The sequence below is a fragment of the Melanostigma gelatinosum genome (genome assembly GCF_949748355.1).
Source record: "Melanostigma gelatinosum genome assembly, chromosome: 21".
NCBI lineage: Eukaryota > Metazoa > Chordata > Actinopteri > Perciformes > Zoarcidae > Melanostigma > Melanostigma gelatinosum.
In genome coordinates this window covers 19,188,491-19,204,445 of record NC_136654.1, presented here as the reverse complement: position 1 = coordinate 19,204,445, position 15,955 = coordinate 19,188,491, and the positions used below count along the sequence as shown (strand labels likewise).

At 45.2% G+C, this 15,955-nt stretch overlaps 1 protein-coding gene across 1 annotated transcript; it reads left to right on the top strand.

Annotated features, from left to right (window-relative positions):
- Nucleotides 1-191: 191 nt before the first annotated feature.
- On the top strand, nucleotides 192-3,734 carry dcakd (dephospho-CoA kinase domain containing). Its single transcript, XM_079293208.1, has 5 exons — nucleotides 192-482; nucleotides 1,102-1,213; nucleotides 1,732-1,935; nucleotides 2,216-2,303; nucleotides 2,558-3,734. Exons 2-5 carry the CDS (start codon nucleotides 1,102-1,104, stop codon nucleotides 2,841-2,843), a joined length of 690 nt encoding a protein of 229 aa, XP_079149334.1. The 5' UTR covers nucleotides 192-482; the 3' UTR covers nucleotides 2,844-3,734.
- The last annotated feature ends 12,221 nt before the right edge of the window (nucleotides 3,735-15,955 follow it).

The following is a 15,955-nucleotide window of genomic DNA, read 5'->3' as shown; positions in this document are numbered from 1 at the left end:
TCGTTTTATGGATTTACCTTTTCTGTTTCATGAAACTGTGTTTGCATTTTCATTCATGCAAATCTTTGTTTTGCTGTGAAATAAACACGTTTTTGGAAAAAAAAAATGTCTGCCGTTGAGTTTGGTTTTCAATGAGCGAGGCGGAACTAATGTAACAAACGTCGGAAGATGTTTGAGGTGGCACTCGTCAGGCTAGGTCATTAGCAATCAGTTGTGCAACAGTCAAGAGTTGCAGACAGCAATATCTAACACGACTGTCGCCAACCTGTGTCGTCTTAGCTGCGTGTTTAACAGGACGACGCGGAAATGGCTGCGACCTCTTTTCATTGCATATTTATAGCGACTCTGATCCAAGACGTGTGCTAACGTTAGCTTGTTAGCAATCCTGGTTGTTTAGTGGCGCACCACCACCACTGTGGCTCTGCACCTGACTGGACTCGCGCGCTGCACATTCGGTGAATTAAAGGAGCGTAACACACGAGGCAAGTTAAAAAGCATTAATACTTAAAAGGAAGTCTTTGATAACTGCGACAAAGTAACTTAAATGTGTTTGGAAACAACCAGTCGTTCTCTCGTTGATTCCAACGTTAATAAGCCGTAAAGCCTGTTCGGGCTTTATTTTGGTGTTCAGTTAAGAATAACTTCAAAGCTGTCAAACAGACCCTGGTTTACTTCTTGGCATGATACATAACCTGCGTGTAGCTCAACGCCTCCTCAGCAGGGGGCGTGTTTTTATACCTCATGACACGTTTTTAAATCTGGAAATATTTGGCATTTATGTGTCTCTATTTTAGGTATCATTCGTCAAATATTGCAACAATTCCCTATATATTGACACTATTGTGTGTGGACATATACATAACTTGCTGTATTTTTTTAATAGCCTGTTTTTTATTTACTTTTATGTATTTTCACTTGAAGGAAAAAGTTCCCTGATATTTTTTTTAATTTACAAACAAATCCAGCTTTAGCCAATCGAGTTGTTTCTATGCCAGCATAATTAATTGTTTAATGAATGTATCTTCCGTCTCCATAAACAGTTGCAGTAACAGTACTACTACTGCACTGCTTGAATACATCTCTCCGTGTCTTTGCCTCAAGATGTTCCTGGTGGGGCTGACGGGAGGCATCGCCTCGGGGAAAAGCGCCGTGTCGTCAATGCTCCGGGAGCTTGGGTGCCCCATCATTGATGCAGATGTTGTGGCCAGGAAAGGTAGGCGAACACCCCCCCCCCCCCCCCCCCCCCTCCCCATCCGGCTTGAACCCTCAATTACACACAGATGTGCGATTTGGGATTCGCCCCTATGGCTCACATCACTGACTTTAACAATGTTTGTTATTATACTGAAGGGATAAAGAAGAGGCCAGGCCTGTAGGAGGTTCATTAAGACGAATGCATGAATCACGACGGCTGTCTCTGTTGACTGCAGGGACGATGATGTAGTTACGTGGTGAAGATAAAAAGGTCACAGATCTAAGTGAACAGTGTACAGTTAGTTTTATGTCGGAGAAAATATAAGGCTTTATGCTAAAGATGTGATTGAGTCTGTTACTAAATACATTTAGATTATCCCTCCAATACATCTTTAGCTTGTGTGCTATTTTTAAACATCTTACACTCACTGGTTTCGTCTATCAATCTATACGCGAAAACACTTTTTTTTTTTTAATTTGACATTTCTTTGTTCATTAAAAAACAACCAAATGTTGTCGCCCTTTCTCGAATAACAGTCGTGGAGCCGCACACGCCTGCCTACTCCCGCATCGTCTACCACTTTGGGCCCGAGATCCTGCTCGAGAACGGAGAGATCGACAGGCAGAAGCTGGGTCAGCTCATCTTCGCCGACGAGGAGAAGAGGAAGCTGCTGAACTCCATCACCCACCCGGAGATCCACAAAGCAATGCTCAAAGACATCCTGCTCTACTTTCTCAGAGGTGAGGGAGGAACCTAGTGTTGCCCAGTTATCTGGTGACCATGAACAAGGGCGGTCGTTTACTGAAAGTGAGCCACGGGTGGTTCATCGTGCAGCAATCACTTCAGAATTAAAAACAAACAAAACGTACTGCACCTGTCACGACTCCCACTCGTTACATTGATTTGTTAGCAACTCGAGATATCTCAAGTGCCTAAAAAATAAACTAAAATGCACTTGATTCTGTTATTTTTTTAGTGTAAATGTGTTGACACTAATTGATTCTTCTTCTGTCTCTCCAGGGTACCGCTACGTGGTGCTGGATGTGCCCCTTCTCTTTGAAACCAGACGTCTCACTCAGTTTCTAAACCACACTGTAGTAGTTTACTGGTAAGACCACTGCTCACTTTCCCCCCGTCACTTTGACTTTTTTTGACAGTTTGTACACAGGTTTTGCATTTTAAATCATTATATTTTTAGCTTGTTTGTGACAGAAACTGGCCATTAAGCCCAGTTTTTTGTGCGTTTTTGGTTACCTCTCTCCAGCCCTCTGTGTGCCTTGTTAGCGTGACTCACCGCCTCTGGATGATTTTTATTTTTTAACAAGGCACCATAAATAACCGCCATTGTCTGTTCCTTTTCAGTGACCCTGCCACTCAGCTCTCGCGCCTGATGCAGAGGGACGGCCTGACCCAGGAGCAGGCCGAGCAGCGCGTGGCCGCGCAGATGCCGCTTAACGAAAAGCGCGGCTTGGCCAATCACGTCATCGAGAACTCGGGCGGCCGAGAGGACGCCCACCGGCAGGTGCTGCGGTTGCACACAAAGCTGGAGGACTCCATGGACTTCCTGTTAGTGAGGGTCATTGCTATCGCCGCCACCATCGGTCTGGGTGGGATGCTGCTGTATGCCGCCAAGATCCTTCTGTCCTAACGGCAGAGATGAGGGGAGGAGAGAGTTTGGTCCAGGATCCGGTGAGGGAGGAGTGTGTGAATAGAAGCAGGCGAAGTCCCGTCGGGAGGTCCCCCCCGTGCAATTTACTGTGAGATTAGTTTCACAGCGCCCACCACTACAGTTCAGTGATGGGACATGCTCTGTTTGCAGTCAACACTGGCTTACATTATTGACACACAATGCACTGACAAATGTGGTGTAAAGGGTCTGAACGTGCAATTTCAGTAGGTTTTGGGACACTTTAGAGTCTCCATGCAGGTCTAAAATCTGTCTACGGTGTTTATTATGGGGCAGCAGTCGACCCAAAAAAGTCAAAACTGATAATTGAAGATTTTTTTGTTGCACCTGTGGAGATCTCTCAATGAAACATTTTGGGTGAAAGCACGGATTGTGAATAAACAACACGGCCCGTAGAGAGGAAACAGATTCACGTTCTTAACAGCTGTAGAAGTGCAGGAGTCACTGTGGTTTCTGTACTTTTTAAAATTTGTTTGCAATTTTCCACCTAAGTAAAAAAAAAAGCCAGCGCTATCTCCAGTGATGAATACGTTTTAAATTGGTTGCAATACTCATCGTAGAAAAACATAATAAAATGCCCAATATGAACGATCCGATGCCTACAGAAGATGTTGTGATTGAATGTTAATGACCTGTACAATGAAGATATATATGACAATGTATTTGATAATCCATTTTTAATGGGAACAGTGAATTTACATGAACTAACAGACTTAAGATATATATCACTGTATTTTCTTACACTTGAATCTGCCCTCTGTAAATACTAAGTCAGATTTTGTTTTTCTGGCACACTCACTTGTAACTAAAACACAACATTTGAAGCGTTAGCTGCTTACGTGAAATATAAATGATCCAATAATACTGTTTTAAAAAGGAACAACGGTGTCAGTTTATCATTTTTTAAAATCTTATTCTTCATGCTGGATGTCTTCAGTTCATAACAGTTCTGAACTTCAGCTCTCCTCAGAGACGCAGACCGGACTGTACAGTATACAACTGTTTTCACAGGATGAGTAGGACTCGGGAAAATAAAGTTATCGTGTAAAATCAATGAAGTGCAGCTATCAGGGCTGCAACGTAATCAGCTGTTTATTTTATTGATTGATCGATGGGAAAGACGTGTGTTAGAATTACCCAGAACCCATGGAGACTGACCAAAAGTCCCCAAAACGTTCTGTTCACAATCATGTCTGACGATGAAAAAGATCAAAGCCTGCGTGGCTCGCTTGGCTCTGTCTGAAGCCCCTATTGGTCTGCTGTTTGTTTATATCAAGCCACAGCAGAATTAATGCAAAGTGACTCGGGGTGCGGTGGGGCAATGAACCAAGGCTGCATGTCTACACGTACATATGACACAGTGTAGTCTTTTGCACATGTGCAAACAGTACATACAATTGTCCATAAAACAATGCCAGGATGACGAGCGTGGTCTATTCTTAGGTTGCTATAAAATAAAAAATGAAAACCTGGCTCTGCCGTCATTCAAAGTAGGGGTGTATGCAAGTATAGATAATTACAAATGAAATACTGATATGTCAATAACACATATTAAATTTCCTATAAATAATCCAGCACGTAATTAACTTGCCACAAAAAAAGCAAAGCGCACGTCAAACATTTCTAATTTTCTACAGCTACTGCGATAAAACCGTTGCTGTGAATTCCTTTGGCCCTGATAATTGTGTGGTGAAACTCTAACATTGTGACACAGCCAGTGGCGGCTGGTGGAAAATGTTCTAGGTCGGGCCATCCTATCAATTTCAGCAAACATCCCAGTATGATTTAATGCAAAAAAAATGTAAGTATCAAACACGCATTATTACTTGGCAGTTAAATATTTAACATGTATTCCAACACGAAAAAAAACAGTAAATAACACTTATATAATATAATATAACATGTTTATTTATTGAGATGCCCCTATGGACCTTGTTATAGGAGGTAAAGATCAGGAGAAGTAAACATGAAGTGTAATTATGAATACTGATGTTAAATTAAGCTATGATGAGTTTTCACTGTTAATTTAACATCTCTATTACATGTTGATGCCTCCATGACCAAGTTAAGATGAGACTGAGGACAGCTATGTAGAAGAAAAGATGTTCACTTTGTCTAATATGTAGCTTGACAGAGTGTACTGGGTACATTCCATAGTTCAAAAACACAAATATTGACAATTTGTATAATTTATGATTATTATAATTTCTTTTTTTTTTTTTCCTTTTTTGTGTGGCTCATGGTGGGACCATGCCCCATGGCCCTCTATTGACCAGCCGCCACTGGACACAGCCTTATCAATTCAAAGGGTAACATATGCATTATAGCAGCCTGCTGTTCGGCAGAGATTTCCAAGTGTGCCTTTTCGCAGTCTCTTTCTCAGACGCAGACAGAGGCCAGATGCAGTGCGGGGAAGGAAGACTATATCTGTACCAGCAAGTGTGACTGCTCCAGGCACAGAAAGGGTGGTGAAGTCTCAGTCTGAATATAAATTAGGTGTAATTCTGAAGGTGTCAAGCTAAAAAGGTGAACGTCTGAAGTTGCCTTATTACACTTTGTGCAAGTGCATGGATACGCTGCTTTATTGTGTGTGTGGTGGGTCCTCTACGGGAGAAGAGCAAATCATCTCCTGGTGGTGTTCAGAGAGTTGGCCTGCGGCACCACAGTGTGTCCACATTTTGGAATCTCATATCTTGAGTGTTTGTTTGTGTTTTTGTTTTGTCAGGGAAGGGAAAGCAGCTTGGGAAAAGGCAAACAAAATAAAAAAAGAGCTACAAACCAAAAATACACAAAATGATTTCTGAACCTCACTAAGCCAGTCTCCGGCAGTACATTTTACATTTTCTGTGGGCCCTTTTCACAGAAGGCAACTTGACATGTGGCAGTAGGAAAAGCACAGGTTTAAATGATATAGTTAATGATGGCTGAGTTCCATTTAGCTGCTTCACTTTCAGACTCCTGGTGGAGGAAAATTCTCAGAACTTGACTTCAATGAAAGGATTCAGGAATCAAGAATAATTTAAATGTCCTTCCAACCTCTAGACTAGCCTGAAAATGAAGAAAAACCTGAAACGGTTGCATGAGGGTCTGTGGAGCAGAGCCGGATAGTCGGACCCAGGTCGGAGCCGGCCGAAGCTACGCTGCGATTTGGCAGTCTGTGTTCGAGGGCGGGTCTTAGCAAAGGGTCAATTCATGATGACCTTTCTCCGTTCTTCATTCACTGTGGAGACTATCCAAGTTCTCTTCACAAATCTACATGGGGTGAGTAATTGACATACAAATGGTCATTTTTGGGGTGAAGTATTTCCTTTTGAATTAGATTGAAATGCTGTATGCTGAGGATGGACTCGTCCTTTGAATCTATTCAATATTTAACACGAGACTTTTTTTAAAAAAATGCTTCGATTTCAGTTTTTATCATTTTGATGCAGCACAAATAGGCCACCGGTGCTGTGCCCGCTCTCCCTTAGCACACAGCAGGTCACAAATGCAGCTCGACACCAACGGGTAGAATGAACTGCCCCCGAGCAACTGTAACGACTTTAGTGTTCTTGAACTCTGACATCTTGTGTCATGCTGAGGAAGAGGCACACGCAGCGCCTCCGTATAGCCTGTTGTCAGGCTGCATCCACGAGACTGTGGTGAGGTGAAGAGACAGGCAACACGCCAGCGGAGCGTCCCCAGCCACATGACTCAGCCTGTCCCTACGTGTTAGCCCCGGCCCAGTCAGGGCCGTGAGGGAACAAGGCCGTTGGTATTGAGTCACTGACACACTGGACAGTCCCCGGATCAAGAAAGTGGAGGATGTATGTTGCCATGTTCTCCCTGGGAGTGCTAGTGCAGGGGGGGTGATGTGCATACACACTGATTTACTGTAATGAAAAGATGATTTTGCGCTTGCATGTCTGTCTCGCAAGTTCACAATATTTTGCCCACAAATTAAAGGTGCCCTGTGGAATTTTCTTCTGAACAAACAAAAGATATGTTTACATGAAGTGTTACTCACCAAAATCCATCGTGGGTGTACTTGAGCTCCAACAAATGCGATCAATGAATTTTCTTCTTCATAAAATATTTACAGAGCTGTTTTCCCCCCCCCTGCATTGTTTCTGTCCATATTTGAGCCGACAGCATAGACTGTCAGAAGTGGACGTAGTAGTCACCCTGACGTCACCCATTGCTTTGTGTACTGCCGTATTTGGTCGTCACCATCTTGGCTTTTTGCAACCACAACAACAACACCCAGACTTGGTAGAATACTTGAAACTGTACCGCTTTAATGACTAAAATATCCCGAAAGCAGTTTTTGTCAGCTGGACACCAGATCTTAATAACTACCATGAGCAACATGCTGAATTCTTGAGCATTATGACTTATTGGCAGCAAAAAAAACACAGAGAGAGCTTATCACGAATGCATATATCTCCCCACTGGCTTTTGCTGACCACTCATCCATGAAGGTGATACAGCTGACGAGAGCGCAGCAGAAACTGATGAGGGCATTGTGCTTTTCACAATACAAGCGAGATTTTAAGGTCTCACAAAGATCGCTCCCCTGCCACCTCCTTGTAATCATGTCGTTTATTGTATTCACTGAGATTTTCAGAGCATACCAGGTTTCCATGTTAACAGAGCCCTCCTTATGCCGGCATGGCAGGATTGTAGACGTGGTGTTGCATAAAAGGAATATTGAATGCATGAACCTACTTTGTTCAACGATGCATAAACACGCCACCGTCTACCATGCAAGTCCACATTTGAAAATAATTTCTCTGACATCTTTGTTTATGATAGTCAGTAAAGGTTTTCAGAGAGGTTCTAGATTAGTGTGTTCAGACTGTAGCCTCAAGGAGGAGTTCAGCAAGCACAAATACCACTGTTTATTTTTAGTGAGCAGCTAGCAGTAGTTATTGACAGTCACCGTGTTTAATAGACACTGACCTGAGACCATGGCTCTATGGATGGCACTGTTAGTCTACCGATCGGCCTGTTGTGCACAAGTTTGGTCCTGATGGAAACATCTCAACAACTTGATGGATTGCCATGGAATTTGGTACATACATTCCTGTTCCCATCAGGATGACGCCTAGTGACTTTGGTGATCCTCTAACGTTTCCTTTAGCACCATCAGCAGGTTCATTTTGGGGGCTTTTCGTGAAATCATCACCATCATCAGGTCACAACTCACGTACTACGTAAGAGTGAACCACCACATCGCCTGCAATCGAGACAGAAGACCGTGACATTCAGGAACAGCACTGATCCTGTAAAGTCAGGTAGATCCTGTTACAATCATTAAAAAGCAAAAGCAGCATGTGCATGAATAGCTATAGTAGCTAGCGTAGCATAGAAGTGCTCACTGCATTAAAGTCTACGGAGCAGAGCCGTGTCGTTGTTGCACCCTGGTCGGCGCTGGACGATGCGAACGGTCAGTTACGTCCTAAGATGGTGAACATGGTACACGTTATACCTGCTTAACATCAGACGTATGTGTGACTAGTCGTGCTGCCAAGTGGAGATTCTTCTTGTGTTCAAATCTAAGAAAACATCTTAGGTGCCCCGTGCACACAAGTAAAATCATTTGTGCATGTAAGTGTGTGCAGGCTGAACGGTTGTTGGGAGGAAGTGTAGTCGATGAGCATGAAGGGCTATTTAGCCTTACAATTAAAGCATCTGTCTCTACTTTGGATCTCCCCTGCTGAGGTAAGTGGGGAAGCTGAAGATAACAGCACCAAGGGCTCATTAACGTCACTTCAGACATTTCAGACGAGGCACTCTCTCCAAGCCAAGCCTTCTCCTGTCTCATTGAGACGAAAGACACATGCAGAGACATACTGCACACTGACCAAAACACACACACACACACATGGACCCACAAACACACGCACGCTCTGCAGTAGCCTGATAAGCCTCGCGCCTCACCAATTGGCCCCTGCAAATGTCAAACTGAAGCCATCTCAGTTTACTGATTGGGAGTGGGAGGGAGTGAATGAATTGAACATTTCCTTCAGTTTCGTTTTGCCTGCGCTGGAGATTGCCTAAATTAAAACAAGTTTGCATAATCTTTCAAAACCCTTCTGCTTATACATGGTGAAAAGAGGTACAGTAGAAAATCCCCACAGCCGAGTCCAAGAGCCGAAGCTTACGTCAACAAAAAGCAGCTTACAGCGCATCCCAGAGGAATACTTACCTTCAAACCCTGGACCCGAATAAAGTCGGGGAGGACATGATGTAAAATGTGAGTCAACGGTTCAAGCGTCGCATACAGTCGAGATGCCGTTTCATCACATATTAAAAAAACGGCCCCAGAGTGTTGTGAAAATAAAGCTATCTTTCACACCTAGAGCGGATCTAAGAGTAAAACGAAAGCTCTCAAGAGGCGTTTAGTTATATCAAAAGCAATAGGTTTATTATCAACAGAGTTATTCAGCCCAGCAGTTATACGTGCACGGGTTACTAATAGCTTCACTCTCAGAGATCCACCATAAGCACACACTTGAACATAGCAGCGTGATGATTTATGTAGGGATCCTCTTATGGAAGCCCATTGGTCAAAGTCAAAGATGCAGGCGGACCGTGTTTGTACACGTAAGACACCTGGTTGGAGGCCTGAACATATCCGTCCACACTGGCCCCTCCCAGAAGGCGTTGTCTTCTGTCAGTGTGAGGTGAGATGTTGTAGAGGGTGGACCTGTGGAAAAGTGGAAGCTGCTAGGGCGTTGTCCCTTTCCTGTATCTCACTCGTCTATTGTTTCTCCCTTATCTAAGATGGCGGCCTATTCCTTGTGACGCAGTTAAATCAGTAATCTCCCTCTTGCTTCTCCCTTGCCCTAGCGTGTACTGTGTGTATTGCGTGAGTGGTTAATAAAGCTGCATAAGCTAATGGTTATTAAAGCTGCATATAAGCTAGTGGCTAATTAAAGCTGCATATAAGCTAGTGGCTAATTAAAGCTGCGTATAAGCTAGTTTTATCAATACTTGGCACAGCTTGAAAAAGTTTAGCTGGTTGCAATCTGCATCCTCCCCGCTAGATGTCGGCAAATCTACCAAATGCACAGAGTACCTTTTCAATACATTGTATTCATATTTGAAATCACCTTGTTCTGAGAAGTCAAAAAATTGCCTTTCTGCAGTGTAATCAAAAACAAAATTGGTGTTACAGTATATCTCGCGCTATTTACTGCCATATATATATATATATATGAATATATTCAAGAAGCCTAATAGTAGTAACAACGTCTCTGTGTGGTCAACAACTGTCAAATCAAAAAAAGTACACATCAATTATATTTTCACAAGTTATTACTCTCAGTTTTCTAATTCAACTGGATGGATTATAAATAACACATAGACATACATAAATAACTGTTCTTCTCATTTAAAGTGAAATGAGGTCTGGATTAAAGGATATGAATATGTGTTTGACTCCGTAAGTGTGTGTCGATGTGTGAATGAATGGCTTCATGCAGAGATGCATGCATGTACAGCACTGCAAACTTCAACGTCAATAATAAACACATAGTTGAATCAACACCTCTGTGAAAGTTTTTTACAAAAACTAAACATTGATATCTGAGCTGTTGTAGTGGATTGTATTAGATTATATAGTGCCTAACAAAGTGACCAAGGAGTTTAAACTAACAGTAAAATGACTGAGTTGCTTATTTTACTGGTGGACATCTGTAATACATGTAAAACATAATATGTTTTACATATGTTTTTTACATTATGTTTTACATATTATGTAAAACATAATGTAAAAAACATGTAAAACATAATATGTTTGGTCCCCCAATCGCATGGTCTACAGATTGAATTGGAGGATGTCAGTTCATCAGTGACGTCATAGGTCCAGGATTCCATTCGAGAATGGAATCCTGGACCTATGACGAGAATGACGAGAATGACGAGAATGGAATCCTGACTAGAATTCTAGCACCTGACCGTGATGTGTGGTCAGTGTCTCTCTTTTGACTCAAAAGACCTGTTGAGACCCTTGAGACAAGTCGACCAAAAAGCTCTCTCAGAAAATGAAGATGAGCTACTGGAACGAATCTTCACTCGGGTCAAGCGCATTGTTGATTTCTCCCCGTCTGGAGGGAAAACTTTGCGACGCAGTCGTCAATGTCGAGGACGTAACGTTTGAGATCAACAAGGTCTTCCTGTATCGATGCAGCACGTACTTCCAGTGAGTTGGCTATCTGATATATATATATATATATATATAGATATATGCTGTGAATGTATATCCTTCAAATGAGCAGAAAGTAATTGTTAATGATGAAGTCTGGGAGACTAATCACGATATGTGATGAATTACATACGTTCATGGAGCATTTCTGACAAGTTTGACAAAGAGGAGAAGATATAATATATCAGCTATAGTCTCTCAGATCCATAGTAATGTGCTTTTAAGCAGATTAGTGTTGATTAGTAGCATTGAGTAGTTTGTGTGTTCAGAAAAGTGACTGAATTAATTTAATGCAACAAAATGAAAAGTAATTGCAAACACTTGAGATGGTTAATTCGACACACAAATTGAAGGAAGAAGCTGTTCACTGCTGCACAAAAGCTGAGATGAATTGTAGATTGTGGTGAAACAGCTCCAGAGAGATCACAAAAGAAAACTAAAATAGCATACAACATGAAGTATTACATATTTGTGACATTTATTTGACAGCGACATTCTTATTGCCAGTTACACTCGGAATGATGTCCGGCGGTTTACGTATTGTACAATTTCCCTTTAATGCAAAATGGTGTCATATGTTGATTTTGTGAATGCTTATTTGAAAACGTGATCATTGTTATCAATGAGACAATGAGAATGAAAATCTGAAGTCTGTTTCCAATCCTCTGCTCTGTGTTTATTCTGACCCGCAGGGCTCTCTGGAGTCGCTGGTCACCTCCAGACAAGGAGGTCTTCCACATACCCGGCCTGTCTCCGGACATGATGCAGCTCATCATTGAGTTTGCGTACACCGTGGGGGCGACCGTGGCGCACTGAGTTAAGAGGTCGTCCGTGAACCGGAAGGTTCACGGTTCGATCTCCCACTTGGATGTGTCAGATGTCGAAGTGTACCTGAGCAATACACTGAACCCCCGGCTCCCCGGGCGCCTGTCATTGGCAGCCCACTGCTCCCTATATACAGGGATGGGTCAAATGCAGAGACAAATGTCCCCCTTAAAGGGATAAAGATAGAATGAATTCTATTCTATTCACCGGCTTGGTCTCTGTGACGGAGGAAGACGTGCAGGAGCTGCTGCTGGCAGCCGATCAGCTCAACGTCATGGGCGTTGTGCAAACTTGCTGCGACTTCCTGGGCGAGCAGCTCTGCCCAGAGAACTGCATCGGCATCTTTCAGGTCACCGACACCTGCTTGTCCATCGAGCTGCGGCTCAAGGCCTACCACTTCATCGTTGACCACTTTGAGAAGGTGGTTTTGTCCGAAGAGTTCCCGCAGCTCTCCGTGCAGCAACTCGCCGACATCCTCGGTAGAGACGACCTCAATGTGAGCGAAGAGAGCCATCCTGTGCTGGATCTGCGGTGCTGAGTCGCGAGTGCCCGTCAAAACCTCCCGTGGCGTAGATGCACTCGCCCAGCACAGCGATGCTCACGTAGCATCGGCGGTGGTACATGGGTGGCCCCTCGTGCCAGGTGCACGTGCTCACGTCAAACCTGCGCACGCTATTGAAATGATCTACCCTGTTGAAGCTGCCGACGCAGTAGATGCTCCCCTTGAGGACGGCGGTGCCGTGGTAGGCGCGAGGACCCACGTCTTGGTCTGTCACCTGCATCCAGAGGTCGGTGCTGACGTCGTACGACTCGATGCTGTTCGTTGGATCGGCGCCGCTCCAGCCCCCAATGGCCAACAGGATGCCGTTAGCCAGGCGAGGGCGGACGAGAGGGTTGCTGAGATGCGCAGAGGGTCTGAACCTCATGATGGGACTTAGGATTTCGATGACTGCCCTGACCATGTGCAGGCACTCAGCGTTGTTCTTCACCAGCTCATTGGACATCACGTTCAACCTCAGGTAGTCCTTACTCAACACCAGTCGCACATACACAGAGACCGCAGCACCGCAGCGAAAAGCAGACATCGCAGTGCTCTTGTCTAAGGTATATGTTAACCTTCTGTCACCAGATTTAGTTAAGACCATATCCTCACTACTCCGTGTCTAGTTGGCTGGTTACATGGTTGAAAAAGATACAGTCCGCAGTAGTGCGGTCATGGTGTTCTTTTTGCTGATACTGTTTCTTGCGTACCGTCTCCTTGGTACAAGGCTTTAGGAAATCCAACCTTGTCCGGATATGTCTGTGAAGAAACAGATCAGCCGGGGACTGTCCAGTAGTGCAGTTAGGCGTAGTCCGATATTGTAGCAGGAACAGTGAGATCTTGTCCTCAATGTTCAGTGAAGCAAGCTTTTTCATACCTGTCTTGAACGTCTGAACATATCTCTCTGCCAGACCATTTGTTGCTGGATGTCCAGGTGCAACAGGGTTACGGGGACCAGAACCCATGTTGGCGGCGCGAGCAGTCGCAGCGGCCACTCGCGGTCCCGGAAAAACAGTGTTTTCGTCTTTTTCGTCTTTTTCGTCTAGTTTGTCTAGTCTGCCGCTGTGTTCGTCATGCCCGACGGACTTATATCGCAAAACACAACAATACAGCCGTGAGTTTCTTCTTGGAAAAAGTACAACTTTCTTCAACTTGGAAGCCAAACTCTCCGTGGATCTTAGCAGCCTGGGACTTCTCTGCTCCCCCCATTGTGTCAACCCCCACCCGGTAAGGAGACCGCGCAAGCGGTGCGAAAGGAAGCAAAAGCGGGGAAAGCGTGGAGGTATCCGGGCTAGGCTAGCGGCTAGCCCACACAAGCCGGCAATTCCAACATTACTCATGGCAAATGTCCGTTCACTGGACAACAAGATGGACAATATACGGCTACTCAGAACCAAGCGTGAGGTGAGGGACTGCTGTGTTTACGTGTTCACGGAAACATGGCTCCACCACAACATCCCGGACTCCGCTATTCAACTGGACAAGCTAACATGCTACCGAGCAGACAGAGACATAGTTAGCGTGGGAAAGTCCCGCGGCGGCGGTGTGTGTGTTTACATCAGTGATGCTTGGTGTCGAGACGCTATTGTTGTTAACCAACACTGTTCCCCGCTGGTGGAGTTTATGGTTTTAAAGTGCCGCCCTTTTTACCTGCCGAGGGAGTTTTCAGCCATTCTACTGGTGGCTGTTTATATACCTCCGAGCCCCAACAACAAGGACAGAGAGGAGGCACTCAGTGAACTTTACAGAGCCATCAGTGAGCAACAGACAGCACACCCAGACGGCATTCTCATCGTTGCTGGAGACTTCAACCATGCTAACCTAAAAACTGTTCTGCCTAAAATATACCAGCATGTTGATTTTCCAACCAGGGAAAACAACAAATTAGACCTAGTCTACACATCGATCAAGGGAGCGTACAAGGCGTCCCCCCTCCCCCACATTGGCCTCTCCGACCACCTCACGGTCTTGCTGAAACCGGCCTACAGAGCAAGGGTAAAGGTTACCAAACCGGTTTCAAAACAGGTACGGGTGTGGCCAGAGGACAGTACAGCTGCACTTCAGGACTGCTTTGGTACCACAGACTGGGACATGTTCAAGCAGGCAGCCACCTACAACCATCACATTAACATTCAAGAATACACAGAGACAGTCACAGGTTACATCACCAAGTGCATTGATGATGTAACTACCACCAGAGCCATCACCATCCGAGCCAACCAGAAGCCATGGCTGACAGGGGAGGTCCGCACACTGCTCAAGGCTCGCGACACCGCCTTCAGAGCTGGAGACCCAGCTGGGCTGGGAGCAGCCAGGGCTGACCTGTGCCGTGGCATCAGGAAAGCTAAACGACTGTACACCAGGAAAATCACAGGACATTTCAAAGACAGCAGGGACTCACGGAGCCTGTGGCAGGGCATTAGGACCATAACGGACTACAAACTACCGCCACAGACCTGTGACAGTCACACCTCCCTGCTTAACAACCTCAATGGCTTCTTTGCACGCTTCGAAGCACAGAACAACACACCTGCGCAGAAAACCACCCCCCCCACCGACGACCAGGCTCTGTGCCTGTCCCCAGCCAGTGTGAGGAGCACACTGCTGAGGATTAATACCCGCAAGGCTGCGGGACCTGACAACATTCCTGGTCGTGTGCTGAGGGACTGCGCAGAGGAGCTCACGGATGTCCTCACCGACATCTTTAACACCTCCCTGAGCCAGGCTGTTGTTCCCACGTGCTTCAAGGAAACCACCATCATTCCTGTGCCGAAGAAGTCATCTCCAGCCTGCTTCAACGACTACCGCCCCGTCGCATTGACTTCTACCATCATGAAGTGTTTCGAAAGGCTGGTCATGAAGCAGATCAAATCCACCCTTCCTCCCTCCCTGGACCCGTTTCAGTTTGCTTACCGAACTAAACGGTCCACAGAGGATGCAATCTCCTCCGCTCTACACCCAGCCCTCACACACCTGGACACTAAGAACTCCTACGTCAGAATGCTGTTCATAGATTTCAGCTCAGCATTCAATACAATCATCCCCCAGCAGCTTGTGTGTAAACTTACAGACCTGGGCCTCAGCCCCTCTCTCTGCAACTGGTTGTTGGACTTCCTCACAGAGAGACCACAAGCTGTTCGGGTCAACAACAACACTTCGAACACACTAACACTGAGTACGGGGGCCCCCCAAGGTTGTGTGCTCAGCCCCCTTCTCTTCACCCTGCTGACCCATGACTGTAAACCCAACTACAGCTCCAACCACATCGTGAAGTTCGCTGACGACACTACCGTGGTAGGTCTCATCAGCCACAACGATGAGACTAACTACAGGAAGGAAGTGAACCAGCTGGTCCGTTGGTGCCAAAATAACAATCTCTTCCTCAATGTGGGGAAAACAAAGGAGATTGTTGTTGACTTCAGGCGAACCCACTCCCAACCCCCCCTCCCTCTGACCATCAATGGTGCTGCTGTGGAACAGGTGAGCAGCACCAAATTCCTCGGTGTGACAATCACA